Source organism: Strigops habroptila, chromosome 5 (genome assembly GCF_004027225.2).
Source record: "Strigops habroptila isolate Jane chromosome 5, bStrHab1.2.pri, whole genome shotgun sequence".
Lineage (NCBI taxonomy): Eukaryota > Metazoa > Chordata > Aves > Psittaciformes > Psittacidae > Strigops > Strigops habroptila.
In genome coordinates, this window is record NC_044281.2 from 20,248,836 (window position 1) to 20,273,857 (window position 25,022).

At 37.7% G+C, this 25,022-nt stretch overlaps 1 protein-coding gene across 8 annotated transcripts in view; it reads right to left on the reverse strand.

Annotated features, from left to right (window-relative positions):
- Positions 1-25,022, reverse strand: part of MYO3B (myosin IIIB) — a 206,768-nt gene that overhangs the window by 22,021 nt on the left and 159,725 nt on the right. For all 8 annotated transcript variants that reach the window (XM_030486037.1, XM_030486038.1, XM_030486040.1 and 5 more), the window contains 2 exons: positions 19,659-19,722; positions 18,633-18,771 (listed from right to left, as the gene is read on the reverse strand). In XM_030486037.1, coding sequence (XP_030341897.1) covers positions 18,633-18,771; positions 19,659-19,722 — 203 coding nt within the window. The remainder of the gene's footprint in view (positions 1-18,632; positions 18,772-19,658; positions 19,723-25,022) is intronic.

Genomic DNA, 25,022 nt, shown 5'->3' on the forward strand with positions numbered 1-25,022 from the left:
TAAGTAGAAGTCCACTAGAACTTTTTTTTATTATTTTTCTCCTGGAAGACAGTTACAAAGCTGTCATAAACTTGGAGATGGATGTGATGGGGATGAGGGCTTCACATCTCCAATTCCCCCCCTAAAAGCAGCAGAGATACTCTAAGCCCATAGGCAAACATTAAGAAGTACCTGTCTGCTTCTCCAGCTGGAGAACAGGGACAAGGGTTATCCAGACAAAAATTACAAAAGACAATGAAGGGTGCAAAGAAAGTATTTAGGCCCAGAACAACAATAAACTCTCAGGATAAACTTCTGCCTAGTAAGTTTCTAGAGGGCATTAAGCTAACCTTAATGCTGAATCAAGCTGAGTTTTATTATTTGATAGATACAGAGCCAACAATACATCCTAAAGTTATCCACACAGGTACCGTACACACTATGCTACAGGAATGAAGTCTTCCATCTTTAGAATATCATCCTGTCTTGAAGGGAAAAGATTTCTATGCCTCTTCCAATCACCACTGCTTGCTCTTCCCCAGCTCTGAAAAGGGCAATGAACGTTTTTCCATGGCTACTAGAAAACCATTTCAAAAGCTAAACTGAGATGGGGCTGAGAAGGGAAGGGTATGGGGAGGGAAGGAATGATAGCTCCTGTATACTTATCTACAAACTACTCGTTGTGTTACTTATTTGACTCTCTTTGGTTCTTGTGTCTAGGTTAAAACGCTTACCGACAGACACTCTATTTATTCGGTGTCTGTGACACCTCTAACAGGATAATTGTGAATCAGTATCAGCAGTGTGTCAGCCTGTGCTGATGGTAATGCTTGCCAGGCCCACCCCCACTTTAAAGTTTTCACTATTTTTTTGTTTTAAAAAATACATGAACTTGACACTAGCTGCATTAGACCATCACCAATACTTGAAAAAGTCATCTCTCCTCTCATTTAATATTTGGAAATACTTAAAGAGTTTGAGGAAAATATTTTCATGGAATGTTTGATGTAAAAAAATGCTCCAAGGCAGATAGATTTTTTCAGTTAACATTTCAAAATTGCTTCAAGACTGGATGAAGGATCTGATGAAATACTTCTATGTTTTAATTCTCCATCTGGAAAATGAAACTCTATTTAATATTTAAAAAGTCTTTTGCAAAATACACACAACTATTAAAACCACTATCTGGGCTATTCTGCAGGAAAGGGAACAGAAACAAACACACCTGGGATACAAAGCCCTGCAGCCACTCAGCAGTCCACAAAATAACTTTATTGAGTGTAACCACATCCTTCCTTCCCATAGAGGCTGTTGCCCACAGAAAGCACAGAGCCAACACACTCTCACCAGATATTTGAAATAATATTTGGGGGGAAAAAAGCATCAACTCACCCAGGACAAAGGTCAGCTTCTTCTGGATGGACTAGGGCTGGGGCTTGTGTGAAATCACCCTTTGACTGTAAAGAAGGGGCACAGTGTGCAATTACTGCATCTACGAAGTATTTCTGGGAAGAGGACAAGAAGCAGATGGGTCTATATCCCCATTCATCATTTGGCTGATTGGCTAAACTGGGTTTACATATATGCAGCTGGGAATGGTTTATAGCACTCTTCACATTTTTTCTCTAGTGACTGCATTTTGCCCCTTATATCAAATTGCCTCTTGCATTGAAAGGGCAGCTCCTTGATAACTTTGGTCCATGTATTTGTGGAACAGCTGGTACCTGCTTGATGTGTTGCTGCATCAGCTGCTCTAGAATGGAATAGCATTTTAAAAGTGGATGGAAGGTTGCAGAAGAATTGTGATTTGTTGATCCACTGACAAAACAACTTTGTCCCAACCACTCCGATCTGGCAGAAGGGAACACACAGCAACAGTGGAGGTTTATTCAATCTTCTGAGTGTTTTACTGCCTTCTACAATATAATCACTACCACCTTAAGCAGAAAGATGGTCCACTGATCACAGGCTGTTTTCTCAACCTGCGGAGGACAAGATTTGCTGTGATGACTACTTGCTGTAGTTACTATAGAAACAGACAGGAACCATACACCTACAAGGGAAGAATCAGAGTTTGAGTGTTGCACAAAGCTAAGCAAGATACAACTTTTTAGACTTCCCTCTTCAATCTGGCAGGTTCAGCTGTGTCTCAGAAAGCTTTGGTATATACATACCCTTCAAGGCACAAATGTAGAAAAAAATAATTCTTCTTCAGGTCTGCTTCAGCCTGCTACAGCAAATGATGCAGTTTATTCTCTCACAAGGTTCTGCAGTACTAACAAAACTTGTTTTAAGCTCTCCCTGTTTATTTTGCTCATATTTCAAAGGTAACTCTTCACTGCAAGCTTCCTCCCCTGCTAAAAGTGTATCCCCTATCCTTTAATATTTATAACAAAGACTTAATGGAGAACTGAAGGTCAACAGTCTTAGAGATCACAGAGATCATGATGCTCTAAATGTATCTCGTATGTCTTGCTAGGGCTAATTTGTCTGCATGGAGTGTTAGGCTAACACTGCACTAAAGCTTCTAGTTGCAGTGCATCTGCAGCCAGTTTTTCCAGTACTTGCTACCCTTCTGGGAGCACACATCCCAAGGTACTGTCACCTAAAATTCCGTAACAGTGAAATACAAAAATCTAGTCTAGTGCAAAGACATGACAAACTTATGATTCATCTTGACCACACTTGCCTAGAGTTTTCTATGAAGTAGATGACAACATTTTCTTCAGCCACTGTTGCAAACTGCAGACCAGAGTAGGTCAAAATCCAACAGAGTTGCCACGAATTGATCTATTTCAGGGCCTAGCACTGCTGCAGACACATGTGGTTAGGCAAGTTGGAAACCATCTGTACTTCAGCTTCTTGGATAATGAGGGGTAATTTCCATCTTAAAAGTCGGTAGGAGAGCTGGTGGTAGTTTTCAGTTTTAGAGTCATTTGAGATGCTTCACAGAAAGAGGTACTGCAGTGATACTGCAAAGTACTACAAACCCAGAATTTGGCCTAGCTGTTGTGGTTTAACCCCAGCTGGCAATAAAGTACCACACAGCCATTTGCTCACTAGCATATGAACTCAGTCTCACTATTAGAATCTCAGGCTGAAAACTGTTAATTCTTAATTTCTGTAAGAATCAGATCTTAACTTTGCAATGACTTCTTTTTCATCTACATGCAAGATTTTAAAAATAGGACTGGTGTTTCCTTTAATTAGTATTTGATACAGTATTAATATTCCTATTTATCTTCTACATGCCATATGGATTAAATTCTCATTACTTTTGATCTTAATACTCTTAAAATATGTAAATCAGCTGACAGACACCCTCTTTAAAGCAGTGTTTGCACACCACATCTATTATTGCCTTGGGCAACAGGAAAATATCTGCATTGCTAAAATTCCAGAATTGGGAAGAAATCTTGAAAAACCAGACATTAAACTGACCAATATAGACAAATTATATATTGACCAAGAAAACTGCAATTCTTTAGATTCAGCTGTATCTAGAAATGACATTAGAAGTGACCAAAGACCATTAGAGAACATTTACTTACAAGGGCTCAACTAAGTTAATTTCTGGAGGAAGAAGAACTTTTTCTCAAGTTGAGCTAATTCCAGATGCAATACCTTAGAAGAATACTATACTTTTTTGAAAAACTTACCATTATTCTCAGAAGTGAAAATACAGTGATTTGTTTTCAAGTTTATAGGTGATACTGTTATCACCTCTTGTTTTTCCAACACTGTAGCACAATGCTGACAAATAGATTTGCATGGATATGTATTTCAGTTTGAATACTATGGTTAAGCAAAGAGAAACTTATGGGACTCATCAATACAAACAACAGGCAGAGAAGATACATGGGACTGACCTCTCTGTTCACACTGTAAGTAATTTCTAATGACATGGGAAGCATTTGGATGTAGTGTTGAATGAACATGGTTCATGAATGTGTTAGTCTTGAAACCAAAAGCCTATCTGATCATTTTACATTTGGCCTTCCTCTAATACATAACAACATATTTGTAGCTAGACCTGTTAAATCTCTCTGCCTATATTATGCTGCTGAAGCATAAACTCTCAAGTTTTCTGAAGAAATTAAGAAAGTATAGCTGTGAAAAACAGGGCTGACTCCTGCCATGCTCTGACTGAGAGGTGGAGGGAGGACACTGTGCAGCCGCAACCACCTTGCATGCCCCAGGCCGTGTGTGCAGTGCCTGCATGGGATATACATTCCCTACCTTTCAGCCCTGAAAAATCTGTATCTGCTGAGAAATACCACATGAAAATGAATGTTCTAGTTTAAAAGGAAAAAAAAAAAAGAAATTGCTCTTCAGTATCAGAAAAGGGCAGGGACACCAGGAACTACTGGGACCATTCAGTCCCTCTTATTTTTATTTTTTCTGATCTTATCTAAAATCCACTGAGCCTGTAGGACCTTCTTCACTGTCTTTGACTAAGCCCTGAGTACAGGCCAGCAGCCTGACAGCCTGATGTATTTCTAGCACTTTGTTTTTACTTTGGTTATCTTAGGAACCTAGAGGACTAAATACTGGTGTTTATTCAAATGCCATCTAAGAGAAAAGAGTATTCCTCCTTAATTATAATCACATGAGACCATGTTTGGCAGGGTTCACATCAAACGAAAACCTGAGCCTGAGCTCTTTAATCGTATGGTACAATGGTTGTGTAGAGACCATGACTTCCCTGGGTACACACCAAGCAGAAGGTCCACAGCTTGCTTCCTGAGAAGGTAATGGAAGTTTCATAAGTAAAAGAAAAAGAAATTTGGCCCTTGCTCTAAGCAACAGTTTAGTTTAAGGCCTAGTCTATACAGCAAATGCTATCAATGTATGTATTTCTTACCATCATCTGGCTTGATAAAAGTCCTCAGCTAGAAATATTGCTATTTTTTGTACCAGAACAATTCAGTCCATCTGGCAAACTGCTTTAAAAACTGCTTTACTGTGATGAGATGCCTTTCCAGCAAGGAGGTTTGCTGGCATACATCTGCAGTACAGTCACATTTTCGAAGTCTTCTAACTGCAGACACAGCATAACTGGCCAGTTCTGTTCAAGGTAGTTTCTCCAATAAGGAGACTGCTAACTGCTCAACTAGAGCAGTCCTTTTTTTTCATCTGCCGTCCTGCATAAGACTACATTAAAAATAGTAAAATTTGTTTCACAGAAATCTGCAGGTTGTAGTCATACACATACACCAAAAAGAAGGCACATCAGTGTCCTTAATCTTCCAGGAATTTGATATGCACCACAAATACTATTCTGAAATTCCTATGCAACTAAATTAAAATTTAGTTATTTGCACAGGCATCATTAGTAGGGTATTATTTAACCAAACAGCAATTGTATATCCACAATTGTCTCTAGAATAACTAGGTGATGGAATGTCTTAGAAGTAATTTAAATTTCCCCCTTAAGTATCTTAATGGCACTGTAGGGGACAATGCAGCATTTAGTTATTGCAGCTTAAATGCGTTATGTACTTACATCACAATTATTGCTCATTACTCTTCCATAATACAACACATCTTTGTCTTAAATGTGAAACATATCAAACAGGAAAGTCTGTTCACAGCCATGGAGTTTTCTATACTGTTCAGCTCAATTTACTTTTCAAGTCGTACTATAAACTTCTAATTTTAAGCAGTCACTTAGAATCCATATTTCCATCTTTTTTTCACATTGAATGGTCTTATTTCAGCAATGATTGTTATGAAATTTAAACAAGATGTGTGTATTACCACTGCTACACCCTGAAGTATTGCGCCCTTCATCATCAACCTCTGTCTCTGACTGCTGCATTTGTTATATGCAGAAGGAGGAGATGTTGCATACAAGCCTGTGAAACTCTATGCTAATAAATCAAGGATCTCTTGGCTACTGAACTCACAGCTCTGTTCTCTAGTTAGTTCACAAGTATTTCCTATCAAAGGGGTGCAAATATGAAGGTCTAGAAATAAAGGAGTAGCTTTCAAATTTGAGGCAAAAAAAAAAAAAAAAAGCCTGACAAGCAATACCATTAAAAATCTGTATCACTTCTATGCAGTCTCCCTTCCTGAAACTTAAGCACAATACTCCACAGTGGGACTCCACTATCACCTCTGCTCCAGGTAGGGGACTTACTTTTTTCAATGATACAGCACCTACAGAAACTGCACCAGAGTATTTCACAAAAGTGACCCCATTAAAATAAATTCAAGCAGCTATTACAAGCAAAACTTTACCTCACCTTCCTTTTTTTTTTTCATCACTAGGATATGGAAATCTCCTGCCTCCTTCCCTACAATCCCATGGCACATGGCACATTCACATGAAAATAATCTGGGACTATCCCACTGGAAACAGCTTTGTAAGCACCTTTGCAAGTGCCAGATGAACTCTGTAGGCTTTGCGTGGTGGTGTAGTCATGCTGAACAGCTGGGAGGGCTGTAACTTATTCCAGACTCCTGTGACTGGCCAGTTCTCCCAGTAGACAAGTGCTGAAGCCAGCCACTTCCTCATCTCCTCCGTGATGTTATATACCCACGCTGAAGCAGATAGAGGGCATAGTGATAGAATATAGACTACTTTCATGGGCCATACAAGAGAAAAGACAGTTCTCAAAAGCTCTCACCCTCCTGATCCATCATCACAGGCTGCACATTCACATAAGAATAAGGCACAATCAGGATATCATACTAACAAAGTCTATTGTTTTCAAGCAGCTAAACTGTTTTAGATTAATGACGACTTCTTTCCTTGTGTCCTAGCAAAAAGGGGGCCTTGTTTCAGTTCTAGATCACTCTTGGCAAGTCAACTGGGAACACGCAGAACACAATGTGCACCGGATTCCAGCACACTGTTGCCTTCCTGCTCTGAGCTTTGTCATCAGCTTACATGAAAACAGGCAGAGACCCATCCCACCAAAACTTGTTTTGCTCAGTTTGTTTTTGTTTCTAAAGGTCCTTCAGGGGAAAGAATCTGGTCAAAAATCCAGCCACAATTCAAATTGTTTATATAAACCACACTTGGGACTCCAATCTGTGGGAGCAGTATTTTTAAATGTTTGTGTTTTTTTGTTTCTGGTTTGCTGTTCTTACTCAGTGTTCTGGTGTTGGTATGAATAAAGCCAGACAAAACCCCAAGCATTAGTTTAACAAATGTAATCCAGATACAATGGGCTAGATTTATAGACCAGCCATGCTTATTCATGGTGTAGCATGAGGATTCATGACAAAGTTGTACATAATAGGTCCAAATTACAGTTGCCCTGAGGCCTCTTTAGAGAACACCCCTAGCACAGAAGGCCTGCCTGCTGCATCTAGAGCCAGCTCTGTGTCTTTGTTCATACTTGTCTCAGGATAGGAATCATTCTAAGGCAGAGCAGCACAATCCTGAATAAAAGCCACTGGGATAAAAGGCTGCAGTCCTTGAGAAAGTAAGAACAACTCTCTCCCATATACTCTCCTTTTTCACAGTTTCAGTCACTGATGTTGAACTGGAGAAGCCTCTGTAGATAAGGGGCATTTTTCCCTGCTACATCTTTTCAGAGGTTACAAGGCATGGGGCCTATACCAGCTGAGTGCCTGCAATCTTCCAGTTAGCTTACAAAGGAAATGGGGGACACAGCCTCTTTCACAGTTAGACTCAGCTCTCCTACTGATCATATGTACCAGTGACAATTTTCAGAACTCAGCTACCTCTTGAGCATCAAACTTAGGAGCCAGGTTTCCAAGGCAAAATTTGAAACACTCACCAGGAAGTGAAGGTCATTTAAGGAGTTACTGAATGCTTTGGAAACTGTACTTTTCTATAGTTCTATTTCTCCACCCAAATACAGTTCTATTTTTCTGCCTAAAAATCATAGACTTTTGGAAACTCACAGAATAAGCTCACTCAAAGTTCTACTAAAAATGTAATGTTTGTTTATTACTTTGCTGGTAGTAATGTTCCTCCAGTCAACCCAAATTTACATGTCTCTACCTTTCAGTAAAAATACAGTATATCCATGTTAGAAAGCCCCTACACACTTTCTTTGGCTCAGTTTTATCCTTCTCACACTTCTTTAAGCATGTTTGCTCTTCTGAGTTTGGCTTTTTCTGACTACAGTAAATGGAATTGCAAATCCAAAGGCAGCCAATGATGGTTTTATTGCTGAGAATTCTTATTTGTAGAAGTTATTTGACATTATTGAGGGAATATACATGTTATCTGCTACTTCTTTTCTTTTTTAAAAGAGCATAAGCAAGAACACAAAAATATGGTTTCTTCCAAAGTCATCTTGTGTTATTTCTTCATTAGCTACAGGGACTAACCAGACACCAATCTGGGACACATTTCCTCTTTCAGCAACAAAGGATAAAAGATCTTGATAACCCACTGATGAAGGCATGCCTTAAACACTGATACTGCCTGCCAACTCAAAGAATGAATCTGGCCCTGGTTCTCAGAAGCAACTATCAATTCAGCTGAAAGCTGTTTGACTCAATTAATCATGTCCAGAAAGCAAGGCATATCTTGTTCTGCTTCAGATGACCCTGCATAGTCACAGGACTTCAAGAAAACATAACAAGCCACCACAAGAAGCTCTATAATATGAACTTAGAACTCTTGCCAAAATTCCAGTACATTTGAAAAGTAGATAAGATGCAGAAAATCATAGGTTGATGAACATAGCCCTGACTCTAACCACCCCATTGGACCAATTAATGCCACCCTTTCAGAGACACACACTAATCCTAAGCATAATGAAGAACTATGTTGCAAATAATGATGTAAAATGTTGCAAACTAATGATACATTGATATGAGCACTACTGCAAAGGAAATAGTTCAGTAAGTATTACCTTTCAAAAAGATTTTGCCTTTCAAAACAGAGCATGAAGTATACCTCTCCTGCAGCAATAAAGTGACATACCCCTTTCAAATGCTCTAAAGCTAAACTCTTCCCTGAAGAACTTCAGCAACTATATACAAGAAAAGCAATGCTACAGAAAGCAGTAGTACATTTCACTGCTAAGGCTACCAAGTGTTCTGTGATTATTCAAACTAAATGCCTTTTTTTTTCATCACTTTTTCATCTCATCCTCTTTTTTCTCCTTTCTCTATCCTGCTTCTCTGCATGTATTTTCTTCTTTGATGATACATTCCTTCTCCGCTCCACTTTTGACTTCTTTACTCAATGTTGTCTATCCATGTCTCTTACTTGTTTTCCCTATTTGTGAAGTTCTGCACAGTTTCATCTGCCATGGACAGTGTCTTCTGCCCTACTGATACACTCCCTCTCCAAGAAAAGGTTAGGCTGGTTCTTGGTTCTTTTCCTTTTTTCCTACTTTTTTTTTTTTTTTTTTTTAATAAAAAATGAAAAAAAAAGGCAGTTAGAGGTAAGCTGAAGAAGCCAAGTGCCTATCTTTGCAAGTCACACCAGGAACCACTATAATTCTACAAATAACTTACAGAATTTAAGCTGCAAAGTGACTGAGGCTGCTTTTCTGCCTATGCATGTTTATTTGTGGGTGGAAAGAGGGAGTTTTGTGAATTAAGGGTGATTTTCTTGAATGTGTGTCAATGATTAGCTTGTGCTGTGTGGTACTACCATGTAGGCAATCTTTGAATTAAACAGTTTAGGGCTGCGAGTTGCTTATGGTGATGAAATGTGATAATGAATAACCTGCTTCATTTGCAGTGCCTTGAGACGTCTCTGCCCATGGCTGCCTGTGATGACTATGTTTTTCCCAGGGAGTTTTAAAACAGATTGCAGTTTGCAAATAAAAATACCTAATCTACTCATGTAAAATTTCATTCTTCTAAAGCAGTTAAGATCCTTTGGATATGAAGCTGATGAATTCACCCTTCTTGGGCCCTAAATCAATGATCAAAAGGCACAAAGCATGAGCTTGATACAGCAGACAGAAAACTGATACATACTAAAGACTTGGCCTAACAGCTGTTCTGAATACCACTGCAAGGGGGATATCCTCATGAGGAGATTAAGCACAGTACTACTTCCAATTTATCAGTTTCTTATGAATGAAAAATTAATTGGAAACACATGGACAACAACGGATGAAAGAAATTGATATCACTTTGTCTCTCAGTCTGATGAGCACAATATGAGTGGTGAGCCCACTCATAAGTGGAATCTTACACCTGTGCCCTTTTGGGAGATTAGGGGAGACACAATGCAGATCTGAACTTCATATATATTCACCTGTCTCTGAAAACAAATCAAGAGCTCATAGATTTTTGTTACACGAATATCCCTTTTTACCAATTTTTAACTATAGCAGCTGATTATTCTGAACCTTTTAAACTACACCCATATATGCTGCTACTCAAATTAGCTCAGTTTTTTTGTAGAGCTGCAGCAAACTTTTTTTCCCCCCACAAATAAGCCTTTTAAACCCTGCAAGCTTACTGTTATTCATTTGATAGTCATGCTCTTTATTGTAACTAAGAATATGCAGTACAGAACAGCATTAAAGAATGTAGAAAAAACAATTGCACCACTTTGCTGGAGGGCATTTTTGGTGTTTGCAAATCCCAGAACTACAAAAAGGGGCTGGAACAATGTAATATTTTCTTCCTTATTCTGAATGTGACTTTAGTGTGTGTCTGCATGAGGCAAACAGCACGCTGGTGAGAGAGAGTCCCAAGAATAGCACTACACTCACAAGGCTATGGACAAAGAACAAAAAATGTACTTCCTAGCTTACAGAGAAAACAACTAGCTACAGCTGAAGGTGAAGAGCTGGTATAGCTGTCCTGCATAGCAGGAGACATAGCAGACAATCACACATACACTATTTGATTCCTAATAAAATGTAAGAGAGTCAGATAAGTAAGGACACGTTAAAGATGACTGAGTCTTCTACGGGTATTCTTGATGCTGTTCAGCTTGTTAGTTATCTCTGCATTCTCCCCATCAGACTTAGCCTGGGTGCTAGGGCAGACCAACACAGCAAGCAAGAGGCAATACTTGGTAATTATAGCGTTGTGTTTCCTGCCTTCTCACACTCCTCATTGCTTATACTTCTACATAAAATACAGATTTGTCCAAGTCAGGACAAACCTTAAAGACAAAGAACGGGTACCAATATATTTTTAGGAAAAACAAAAACAAACTAGAATTCATAAAACTGTTCTTTCATATGGGTAAGATACGCTCATTGCCTGCCTGAGCACTCATAGGAAAGCAGATTCTCTTTCTCTCATCGGCAGCAGTAACGATACTTCCTGCGATTTTGATATTCTTACCTTCCCTTAGGGGAAAGGTGTTATAAGCAGGGAAGATGGTAATGTGGCATTATTTTTCTGGTGTACTGCCACGTCAGCCAAAGCATGAGCACAACTGGCTCCCAGTAATTCTCTCCATATGCAAGGAAGATCCTCAAGGAAGGTTATTCTTGCCTGGGGACAGAAATGAGTTCTGCAAGCTTGTAATTACTGCTACAAGCTAGTATTTGCTATTGCTGTATTCCACTCAACCATTATAATCAACTGAGGTTATCCGTGAGAGAATTAAAATATAAAATACTTTCAGTGAGTAGAGAGAAGTAATGATGGAAAGCTAAGGAATACAATCATTGTCATGACCAGAGCTAATCAGTAACTGATACAGAGTAATTTCTTTCCACCCAAATACATCACAGCTAGTTCATGATTTCCTGAATGGAATACCTGTTTATCAAACTGTATCTGTGAAATCCAGCTATTACTACTTAACTGTGGGGGATTCAGCAGATTGAATTCACATTATTAAATATCAGCAAAGAACCAGAAATTATTTGGTAACATACAACCAGCAGATGAAATTATAACTCTATCAAAGGCAATGATGACCTGCCTTAGCCTTTTTCTTTCTTACAAAAAAACCTAAAATAAAGACACTATTAAAAGTCTTCTGACAGTGGGGAAGAGTTACAGAAATTATGAATTGTCTCTTCCTTTACATAACATAAAATATAATTTAGGAAAATATTATTATAGTTATTCTCTTAGGAGAGAACTTTGTGTGTACCCTCAAAGCCCTGTACCTACTGTACTTGTTCTAACAAAGTTCACTTAAATAAATTGGTGCAGTTTTTTAGAAGAGTAATTAATTGGGAACCACACTATTTGCCTCAGTAGATCAGTCATCTGAGATATGCTGCTGGGTCAGAGCAGTAGTAACTGAGGCAAAATAATAAAAATAAGGCTGCTGGAGAATACGTAGAGAAATTTCAAGCAATAACAACAACAGAACGGTGTAGTACTGCATGATGAAAAGCTTAACTACTAACAAAGAAATGGCAAAAAGAAGAGCTAAGACAAACCTGTATGTCATGGATAGAAAATGAAGACAGAAAGAATAGGTGAACTGCAGCTTGGATCAGAAAGACAGTGGTAGGCATTATGTGTTAACTATATGGTACAGTAGACATTATGTGTTAACTATATGGTAGAGTAGACATTATGTGTTAAGAAGAGAAACTGAACCGCTATTCATTTTTTTGGCACAGCATTATTGTGTACATGATATACAACTTCATTATCTCGTATTTCTTACTATTATTTTTCAGTATTTCAATAAGAGAGATCCGCAGTCTCTTTTTACTGCAATACAGCCATTATTAGCTGAATTTCAACTTGTTTTATACAGACCAAATACTGATCTGCCTCTGGTGAACTTTACTGCAGTTTATCTCTGCAGTTTACTTGCATCTTATTTTACCTCTCACCTTTGATACCAATCAGTCATGGCTGCAGGTTAAATCTTTTTGCATTGGAAGCAATCACAATAACCAATCCAGAAGTAAACCAGCCTATAATGAAATTCACTGCCTAGGGCTAAACATAGAGCTAACGTGTTTAACAAATGAAAGCTTGTATTTATCACTTGTCACTGTTTGTGTCTTTGTCTATTGGAGGGGAAAAACAATTAAGAAGCTGAGCAGTAAAGAAAAACTTAAGAACAGCCCAATTTCTTTTCAGATTTGTTGGTCTGTTAGTTTGGTAAAATGTAGTGAGCAAATCATGCCATCAGGGAGTAACAAAAGGTTTAATAAAAAGTGTCTATGGGTGAACCAGTTCAGAATACAAACATCATCAGTACAAGTCTCAGCTGGAAACTTTACATAGGGCTGAAAGAAGTTCAGCTGACTTCACTTATGTTTGCAGTTAGATTTTCTGAATCCACACTGGAACTATATGGTGCAGAACTGAAATACTGAAACAGAGTTACTGTGCTTTTCACCTTAATAGCTAGTGAAGCTAACAGGCTCCTGCCCAGCACAAATCCAGAAAGTGGGAACTCAGGCTTTCCACAGGATGGGAGGTGATGGTCCCTCCTGTGGCCTCCTGCAAAGTCCCACCACGTACAATGAAATGTACAGTAATAGGCTTACTTGCACCAACAAAATCCATCTGCATAAATATGCAGCCTCACATACAAATGGTAATGATTGCTTTCAGACATAGCTTTATTTTCAGCTTATTTTCTCAAGAGACATCCTAAAAAATATCTTCTCCTTCCTATGTTTTCTACTTATACATATGTAAGATAAAAAGAACAATCTGGAAACATGATTTCTGTTTACTAAGCCTAAAGGCCAGCATTTATACCAGGTGTGAAGAGGTCAGTAATCCAGTGATACTCTTCTAAGGAAAAAAGAAAAAAAAGCTACTTCTTCTCCTGCTCATGTGCAGTCAGATTTTGGCTCAAAAGCCACAAAACAATATGCAAGCAGGATCCTTTCAATGGAAATTTATTATACAACATGCCACATCAGCAACTCCTTTGCCTGAGGCTTCAACTGCAACACGGCTAATTGTAATTCCTCTGCTACAGTGTGGTACATAGTAGGAGAATACTGTGGAGATCTCATAGGCCTCACACACAGCTACAACATGCTCAGTACAATCAGATCATACTATGTAACACTACCTTGGCCTTTCCAGTGTTTCCTGTAACATTCAGACTATCCTAATATCATGCTATTTTATTCGCATTTTATTTGCAAAAGAATGACCAATTCAAACCTCACCCACTCAAAAAACTGCCAAAACAAAATCCTCTACCCACAAAACCCTAGCCTCCAGATATGGAGGGAATTTTTAGTGTCAATTTTTTATAACCAAGAGACCCAATTCTGCTCACTGTTATGATTCTACTGACTACAGTCAAGTTTTTAATGATTTACATTCCTTCAATGTAAAATTAGTCTCAGTGGGGGGCTTAAAAATGATGAAACGAAACTCCTGATTAAACAACTAAAAATAATTTTAAATAGATTACAAATTCTTTCACTTATCCTGAATGATAGGATTCTGAAATTAATGGCATCCATGTGTCAGTATCATCCCATCTGCCAATGACAACTAGTTGAAAGCCCATGCAGCACTTCACACTATACTACGTAGCAGCAGATTTGTTTTTCATTTAGAAAGGAAGGTTTGCCATGATGGAATCAAATAGGAAGCTGAGCTACAGAGAGAGAAACAGCTGAATGCCTTGGACTGATCTTATTCTCACACGCAGGAAAAGAAGTGGCATCTTTGGTTACAAGGCATCCAGATCTTGATACCGCATTTTGTGTGAGATACTGCCTGTTCTTCGCCATATCTATTACAGTCATGCTGGGATACCGACTTTCTGTGAATCGGAGGATCAAAAGCTCTCCCATCTCCAAAATAATAATGGTAATTGCTTTGCCATAGCTGTTACCTTTTTTAAAAACAAGGCACAAATTGGAATTAAATGAAATCAGAGTTCAATTATGCTACAATGTTCAACTACTATGTAGAATAAGATAGTTCCATATATTGAAGAACCTTTCACTTCCAAGTGCAAGATGATACTGAACCAAGACTATACTCTAGGGCTGAGACTGAGGCAACTTAGAGTATTTCCAAAAGCAAAGTCTGATGCAAAGGAAGTTCAACTCTGAAGCAAAGACCAGTCACACCTAAGTATATTCTCTGTGGTTTGGGTGTTTTGACATGATTGTAGTCCGACAGAACTAAAGTTGGATCACCTCTTCAAAACTGGAGTTAAGCCATAACAATTAATGAAGTAATCATTATTTTACATTTCTTGTTTACGATGATGACCCTGTAAATATCATCCATGTGATGACAACCACAGGGTAACTTTCTGAGAATAATGTCTCCCATCCCCATAATGCCCCTTACTAAGAGTTGTTCACAGTACCGTCTGAGGTGGGCAGCAGCCTTCCTCCCCATCCATCAATAATTTATCACATTTCATTATCTACTTGCCCTTCATCAGTGTGAAAAACAGGGATCACCTTCACATGTCCCTCCAAACCCAACACAGCTACATCTACAAATCACATTTTTACGATTGCTTTACCAGAAAGGAAGAGAAAAATGAGCAACATAAAAAGGACATATTGCAAGGAAACCATTCCCAGTCACTGACAAGTGGGAGTCCAGCTTGAAACACATCAGGCCCTAATTTCCACTAGTTTTTGAGAATACAAAAAATTAAGAAATCTAAAATTAAAGGTTATGTTGGAAATGGCCTATTGACTTTTACAACTATAGTGCAAGTTTCACTACCTCAGCCACAGACTGTGACTATGTACACTGCAGATTGCATAATTCCAGATCTCTCAGAACCGTGGCAAATTTCATTACTTCTCACAAAATTCCAATGTTGCAGGCAATAGCGCAAGTTGCAAGGCCTATACGGAACATCATCAGAAGACATATATTGTTCTCCCACATGAGAATGCCGATGGCCAGAGACATACTGTGCATTTTCTTACTTGTTCAAAATGCCTCTGTTAACATTAAGAATTATGTCATCCTCTGGTCAATGCAGAGATACTATTCGCTTTCTTTTTACAAACATGTTTCCTTTGCATCTCAGAAAATCTGTCATACTTACTTTTGAGGCAAAGTTACAAGTTACATTGGTAATTGACCAATGAAGCACTCACTTCTCATTAATAATTTCAAATATTCTGACTATCTCATCTAAGCGAATACCACTACTTGGCCTCTGGATATTGTATTATTTTGATTCTTTCAGTACTACATTATTGTGACTAAAATAGTTAACTTGTGGCTTACTATTGGCTTGTCCTCTCTGCTCAGGCAGTATGCCACAGAGAAGACACTGTAGGGAATCCTTGACTTTGCTACTAGTCCTGCCGCACCACTTAACCTGTGCTGCATGTGGTTTGGCCATACTGCGCAGTCTTTCTATGACCCAATGTAAAGGCTTTTGAAGTGAAAAAGAGGGTTTTGTTTCTGCATTAATTACAGAGTACAGATTTGCAGGGTTTTTGTGGAAATTTCAGTCTATTTTTCCTTTGCCAATCTTCTAGTGACAACAAGCAGCCTGTGCTATTAGCTGGATAACAAGATGTGAGTGAATAGTCTGCTTCAATAACACAAAAAGATGTAAACTCAACCATTTTTTCCTTTTTGTGTTCTGTCCCTCCTTCACTGCAGTAGAGCCTCACCTACTGAGGCCTCAAGACAAATATGCAGCCTGTCCTTCCTTCTGTGTTTAAGCCTGGATACAGAGACTCTCCTTCAGCAAACATCAACACTGCTCCATAAGTGGGTCACAGACCAGTGCAAAAACTTGACATATTCACTTCCTCACCGGCCTGTGTTCCAGGTCCACAGTACTACCACCAGGCTGACAAACTCGCTTCCCTGTAATGTAACTTAAAGAGAATTCAAAATCAGTCTATAACGATAGTGAGACTTTGCAGAATAAAGTCTCACTATGAAAAATAACTGTCCTCGCATCGTTTGGACCACCTAGTGGACAGCTTTTTTGTGTGTGAATAACAGCTTATGTAGCATAGCCCTACATCATAAAACACATGTATTTTATACATGTGTTCTTATTCCAAAAGGTATTCGCTGTTTCACTTGGTTTTCTCAATAGGTTTGACAATATTCTCTACTTAAAAAGTATACTTCACACAATAAGACTGAATAGAGATTGTGAAAGCATCTGAATTTCTGAATGCAAGCTGTGCTTTTAAAAGCACCCAAGGAAGCTATTATTCTTCAAGCAGGTTTATTTCCTTAATAGTTAATCATTGAAGTGTGATTTATATGATCATCTGAGTATCTTCATGCCTAATTAGGAAATTCCTTACTTTTCTGTATTTGCATGCTTATTCATTTACACATACATGTTTCTTAAATAGTTCAAAATCAATGTTGCATTTATTTCTTCTTCAAATTCTATTCTTGTATCACTTCACATTTTTTAAAGTCTTTAAATTACTGGATAATGGCTCTGAATCACATTCTTCCTAAGGGTATAATTCTGCCAGTTTTACTCTAATTGTTTTACCTCAGACATAATGTCTTTCTTTGATTTCAAGGAGACTAGTTGCAGGGTAACATACAATATCCGCTGAGAGAAAGGATGACAGATTCGGGCCCAGACTGGCTTCCTCAAGAGGATTTGCTGCAATGAAGATATTTCTATTTGACAGGTTTATTGTTTAACATGTAATAATTTAAGATAGTAATGCACACATCCCCTGAAGTCCCACACTATGGATTCAAAACCCATACGGACAGAAATGCATGAAGAGAGAATAATGGATTTCTCAACCTGCTGTGTTTACATACTATTCTGTTTTTAGCACTGAAAGCACTTTATGGCTGTGTAGAAGCCTAAAAACATTGAATTTGCATTATTTTCTGTAACAGAAGGATCTCCCTATAAATACCTATCTTCTTACCTTTACATTGTAAGTTGTTTAATTGAACTCTGTAAAGTTTAAACACAGAAACTGCAGGATTAGGGCTCGAGTATTCTCATAAATATTTGTATGCTTACAAGAGGAAAGTTGCCCCATTAAATATATAACTAGAAATGTTATTGTATGGCACAGAAGTATAACTAATTTTCAGTAATAACTTGGAAAGTAATGTATTATCATTTATATTTTGGCTCTAGTTACAGATATCATATTATCAACCTAACTCATCTTAAACTATGGAAGGTATTTTTTGATCCAGTACTAAAGTCTGTATTCACAGATTTGCTAGGACACAATGACAACAATAACAGAGAAAAGTGTTCTGATAGGTAATGATTTCCTGTAATATTAAAACCTGAACCAGTTAAAACTCAACAAATGTCATAATGTTTTACTTCAAGTTTTTAAACTGTTACTGACCATGGCAAAAATAATGTATTAGCAAATAAAACAAAATCCACATTGCATAGATTGTAGAATTATTGCAGACTTGCCTGTGTTGCTGACTGAATCTTTGTGTGTGTGAACAAACAAGTTGTCTTTCATTCTGCCAAACATAAGAGATTTCATTACTCTTTTCCACTTTTGAGGCTGGAAGGCAAGGGAAAGCTGAAGCTCTTGAAAGTCAATTTGATTTCATTAAAAGGGTATTTTGAGATTATTAACCATATTTTTAGTATAAACTGTATTTCAAAAATCTTTATACTTCTGCCTATGTAATTCAGGTACTTAAGGGCTTTTTTATATTTCCAGGTTGAAAATGTGTAGAACAAAAAGTTAGTTGCTTTATGTTTCCTGCCCTCAAGGGACTGCTAAAAGATCTCATCAATATCTAAAGCAAGTTACATGCTGACAATATCTACGTTATATATAGCAAACGGAAGATCTCTGTTACTTTATTATATTTCTTACCTCCTTTCTTATGGGATCTCAAGGGACTTGACAACTGATGCTCTGCAACTGATCGGGATTGGCTAATTGGTTGTGAAACATTCATTTTGAACGAGTGTTTTTGAATAAATGGAGAAGCAGAAATCTCATCCAAATCATTCTGGAATAAAGAATGCTGGTTTAGGCACATAAGAAATGTATTGATTCCACTCAATCATAATAAGTTATAGTTGTGATCTCACAGAGAGCAACTTCTTACTTTTTACAACTGTGTGAAACATCTAACACTAGATTTAAGTCACACAAGATTCTTGTGGCTTTCAGCAACACCGACTTAGCACCCACATCAGAAATATTTGTTTACTTTTTCCATTTAACTTATTTATCCTCTTTCCTCATGCAGTTAAATCATAGCATGCACTGTATGCTGATTTCCTCTCATAGTTAATTTGTATCCTTAGAAAAAAGCTAGCTATAGGAAGGTATTAATCTGCTTAACATTTCTAAGTACATCATCCAAGGGATTTTGTTTTTTTAATCTTACATATGCTCAGCAGAGTTACTGGCAAAAACTGTACATTTTCTCCATTTCATCCTTTCAACATCAAATGGTAAGCAGCAAAAATTGGATCAGACTTCAAAGACTATGCTGTGCTCCAAGTCACAGAGCGACTCCTCCATTTCACATATTGAATTCGAGCAGGATATCAAAGTGCTACCAAAGAACCTCAGGTCCTTACTAAAAAAGAGTCTCTAACATCTGTAGAAAGTGAAGTGCACAGACAAATCACCTCAGGGAGCAGCTAGCATTTATTCTCAGCAGCAAATTTCCAGCCTTTTGATTCTCTTATTCACTGTACCTCCCTGTCTTTCTACAGAACTAAAGTTCTTAGCAAGCAGGCTTTTGTCTCAAAGACTTCAAAACATCACTAACGGTTTCATGTTCAGATGGCTACGCCAAGCAGCCATGAACACATTGCAGAACTGTGGACTCAGGAATTTGAAGTTATAATGTGATGTTATTTTAGAATATAAACTTAGAGCTACCTTTTTTGTTTGTTTGTCAAGAAAATCAGGCACCACAGGAGAAGACTGGTTACTGGTTTGCTGCCTAAAGCAAAAGAAAAAAAAAAAAATGTAGTTTAAGTATTGTAATTTCTTCATTCCTAAAAAAGGTTTACTGACATAAGACTTTTTTTTGTTGATTTTCCCTTTCTCCCCTCCCCCAATTTCTAAATATGCACATACAACCAACTCAGAGAAAACACAGACCAGACCCATTTCCTCTTGCAAGGAAGTACATGTTATTAAACACAGTAACAGGCTATGAGCAATGAATTTGTCATTAAAAATTTGTAGATATGTGCATATGTGTAAAATGAGTTTATGAGAATTCTATGAAATCGAAGTAATGTATTAAAATTTATTTGACAAGATTTTACATGAAACCCTTTCCACCCCCCCCCCCCTCCCCCCAGGGTTGTGAAAAGCTGTTTTCACAGAATTCAAACTTAAGACACTCAAAATATGACAGATGCAGAAGTGAAACACATGGCTTTGTGTTCTCCTAAAGCCATTTGGGTTAAGCACAGAGCAAGGAGTAAAAGTTCTTAGGTTCTTTGTCTATCTATTATTATTTTACCATCACATTATGTCACCAGAAAAATATTAAATGCCAATTCTTGCTCTCATTAATGCTAATTAAAGTATCATAAAACCCCTCTGCAGGCCCTGGTCCTTGTTGTCAGGCCTTTGAAAGCCAATGGATCTCTTCAATAGTAAAGTCCGCCCAGACAGAACTTGCTTCAGAATCCTTAACCACGCAAAAACAAAGAAAGATGCTACCAATTTCATTTGACGGATAAAAACCTGAGGTTCATAGATATTATTTGCTATGCTCTTGGTCCTAAAACTTGGATTAAACACAGGATTTTCTGATTGTCCAAACATGCCTCAGCCATTTTATCATTACCCTCCAACCCCCTCACAACCTTTCTGAAAATACAATTAACGGCAGTTGTATTTCTACTCATAAATGAAATAATCTGATATGTAAGTTTCAGTCATAGATTTTTGTTTAAACATATATATCTTAGCTTTTTTCATAGACAGGGAAAAGCTTTACAAGGTACTAAGTAGCTCTTTCAGTTTTTCAGTTGCTACAACTGCATACATTTCAGCCCTTTCAGTTGCAGTGGGAGGGTGGAATAAAAAGAACAAAAATTTCTTTACTGATTAAAAATTACAATGTATGTTACCTCAAATTTCATCTTTTGTCAATACTTAAGTTTCAGTCAGCAACACTATTGTTACTCTTGTAACAACAGAACAACATGTTGTACTTTCGAAAATATGTCTGGCCACAAGTGCATTTTACCTTTAGAATGTACCCTTTAAAATATTTCAGATTAAAATAACACTACTGAAAGACCTGAAACATTTTGGAATATTATATATTAAATTTGACAGCTGTATATCACCATGCATATGTATTAGATAATACATTTATTCTGTGATGTCCACAGAGGCTACTGAAGTATTCCAAGCCTTATTTGCAATGGGTTTTAGGCTCTTAGGTTAATTAAGTGTGTCTGAATGTGTTACCTCAGCTCAAGAGTACTCACTTGAATTGTTTCAAACTAATCACAACAATGATAGTGGCACGGATGTCAATAAGCTACCTCAGGGTGTGGGAATAAAATGAAATGTTACGTAAACATTCAACTTTTCTGTAATGTTGCAATTTTGTGAATGAAGTTTGGATTTGCTTGTCAGGTTAGGGAATTTTAAATTCCCCTTTATTCTTTGACACTAACAAAGAGAAGGAAAACATTAAGCCTAAACTGTAATTTGAATTTAAACTAGTGTTTTCTTTGGAGGAATGGAATGATCCATTTAAAAAAATCCATTCTCGTTTTGTACTGGCACAGTTCTTGTACAGGAAAGTATAAAATACATCCTGTATTTAACACTGCATGTGTGCATGTACCATATTTTCCATAAAGTTCTTTATTACTATTTCTCTTGTATATGCATTATTTAGATAATCATTTATTTAGTAGAATTAGATAACTTGCCACTTTTCCCCAAAATTACTCAAGCATTTGACGAAATGATTCATCCCCCCCACCTCTCAACACTGTAGAAAATAAACCCAGTATGAGCTAAAAATCATGAATAATCCCCAAATATCACCGTGGTGATTATAAAAATCAAAATCTGCTGTTGGATCAGTACGCTGCAAATTGCCTACAGTCAAAACAGACTGAACTAATATCTAAATTTAAATATTCAGATTTTGGGGTTGCTTGGATTTGGATCTAAATCTGCAGCTTGAACTAATCTCTATCGTCTATTAAAAAAAATTAAATCTAGAATTTAGTATGGTTCTGCAAACACTAACTTTGCCAGGGCTAGAACACTGTCTAAATGTGTGAAGCACGAAGGTAAAGTTCAGCAATTTGCCGTTTAAACAATCCTAAACCGGGTTATATTTGGCACAAGATACCCTATCCTTCCACAGAATGTACTGTTGCTGATATAACTATGTACTTTAGTGTTACTAGCTTTTGCTCACAAGCTTTTTGTTGTAATTTTCTCCCCAGTTCTACTGAGCAGGGGGAGTGACAGAGTGGCTCGGTGAGCACCTGGCTGCCAGCCAAGCTCAACCCATCCCAATGTCAAACTGGCAGGGAACACTTCTGAAAACACACTGAAAACACATCAACAGGAGATACTGAGCCCCTTGAAATCAGTCTCCGAGCTATTCTGAACTTTTGGTTAGTACGCAATATGAAAAATGCAATAGCAGTAGTTAGTTCATATGAGCCAATCAGTGATGCTAGCTGACATTTTCAAATGTGGCATCTGAGGCTGACTTTGAGGTGCAGGGTATTTTCAGGTATCTTTGAAGAAACTGCTTGTCCTATGGTTTCAAAATATTTTTACTTTCAACATTTGCAGGAAAGCAGTGTTTGGGTCAGAGAGATGAGATCCTGTCAGTACACTTACCTGGGAAGGATGCAAGAGATCCAGGCTCATGTGCCTGGCTTCAGTCAGGCAATACAGCAATTTGCTCCTGAATGCCCAGCTACTGAGCTATAATATGCCTCAGACTGCACGTATGGACTGTTTATAAATCACTCAATTAGCAAGTAACATTGACAAAAAGAGAAACATTGATTCTTAGGGTCTGTCTACACATCTGTATAGTGTGTAGCCACACTATTATTAGCACTGAAAGCAGTCACGCCATAGCAGCATAAAACTTGTAGTGCTGACTAATTTCTGTTGGAGAAAACCAGCTAGTTTTGGAGTTACCCTGGACATTATGAGTGGAAGTCATGGAATTCAGACTTTCATAATTTAAATGCCTTTGAAAATGTTTGAAACACTCCTAGATATTACACTAGGAATAATACAGCTCATTTTGCAGAAATTATGACATTGCAAATGTATACCTGAACCACCCAAATTTAATCCTTCCAGCATGGGTAGATGAAAAATTCCAAACAGATGGGGAAGAGGAAAAAAGGAGATTACACTGAAAAATTGTGCCCAAATTTCCATTTACACCTTTATAAATCATGAGTAACTATTTGAACATATGAACTGTAAAGCATGAGAGCAGAATCAGGCCCAATAGGTTCCACTGCATGCCACAGGAATAGAAGACCACCTATTTCCATCACAAGCAATAACCTTAATGTTCTCTATGATTACAAATAGGAAAGTGAAGCAATTAAAGCAGAATGTCTTTATACCAGGTTTTACTGTGGAAAGAAATGAAAAGTCATTTCTTTCAAAAAGATGACTCACACAAGAAATTACACATGGAGTGTTCAGTTTCTGTGCACAGAAACTGAAATTATCTGAGGAGGAAATTATGGAGCAAAGTGAGAAAAGTGTAAGCAGTAAATCACCAGGACCTGATGGCATTCATTTGGAGATTCTGACAAAAAGCAAAAAAAGGATTAAAATGTGGAGATGCGGCCCTTTCAAGCAGCTATCCATGAAGAACCGAAGCACATTAACATAATGATTTTCTTTTAATCAAAATAATCCAATGAAGGTTTTGTTATTGACTGACAGAGTGAACCTCACTTTAGTGAGAGGCAAGCTGCAAGACAGAGTTAAACAAAACAGAGAAGAAAATAGAAGAGTTTTTATATGGAAAAGTTTAATTCACACAGTTTCTGAATGGGTCTGTGCTCATGTGAACTGAAATCATGTTTAATCTCTATTCTCAGTGATACACTGTATATTATGTTTACATGCTAACCCACCAGCGTCCATGTAGGTGAACCCACATTGCATGCTACTTCAATGGGCCTCCAGCTGTCGCAAAACATTCATAAATGAACATTGTTCTTTTTTTCAGGCACGGCAACAACGTTGTGTGAATACAGCTGACCCAAGGAGTATTCCTCTGGGAAAATTTTTATACTTACTCCCTACACTTGATCCAGCAATCTGGCACCAAGATGCTATAAAAGTGGCTGACTTGCAATGCCGAATCTACTGGCTGAGGGATGTTACATTTCAAGAAGTGACTCTGTATTTATAAATCATAAAAAGAACCTTAGCAAATCACCTAAGCCATCTTCATTTTCAGATAAAAATCAGCTACACCTACTAATTTGAGGTTTTTTGCGGGGATTGTCATAAATCTGTCTAAGCTGATTTTTTACAACCTACAGTGATGGAGATGCCAAAACTTGGGAGTGACCAAGCAGCTGCATGGCTCACTCAGTTGCTGGCTGGCGTTAAACCGTGACACCAAGGTAACCCACACAGGGCTTAACTCAGTTTATCATCAGTGAGCTTTTCTTGATGTCTAACCTAACTCTCCCGTGCTGCAACGCAACCCAGTTATTTCTTGCCTGATTCTCAATGGAGAACAGTTTGTTTCTTTCCTCTTCACATCAGCCTTTCATGATTGGAGAAATGATACCACAGGTACCCTTAGTTTTCCATTTCCCCTACAGATCCCCCCTTATCATGGTTTATAGAGATAGGCGACAATTTTTTTTTTGCTGAGGGACTTGCTTATTTTCTTGCTTATTTTATACTACACTAACTGAGGTCTTGACAGTGACAAGAAAATGTTATAATGCACTATGCGAGGTATATGTATCCTCATTGCTGCTACCCAATGTAAACTTTGGAGGAGGGTGTCATTACTGACTATTCATTTTGTGGTTCACTACATTCTATGTGCCTGTGTTTCCAATTCTAATCCTGCCCTCTTAAACCTTTGTAACCATCATTCACTTAGTATTGATACAAATTTAGTAATCAGATTTTGCCTCATTAGTCAAGACATTAATGGGTAGAAATAGACCCATTTCTGGAACGTGACTTTCAGATACATGCTTCCTGTAGAACACAGCAATGCTGATAATTATTCTT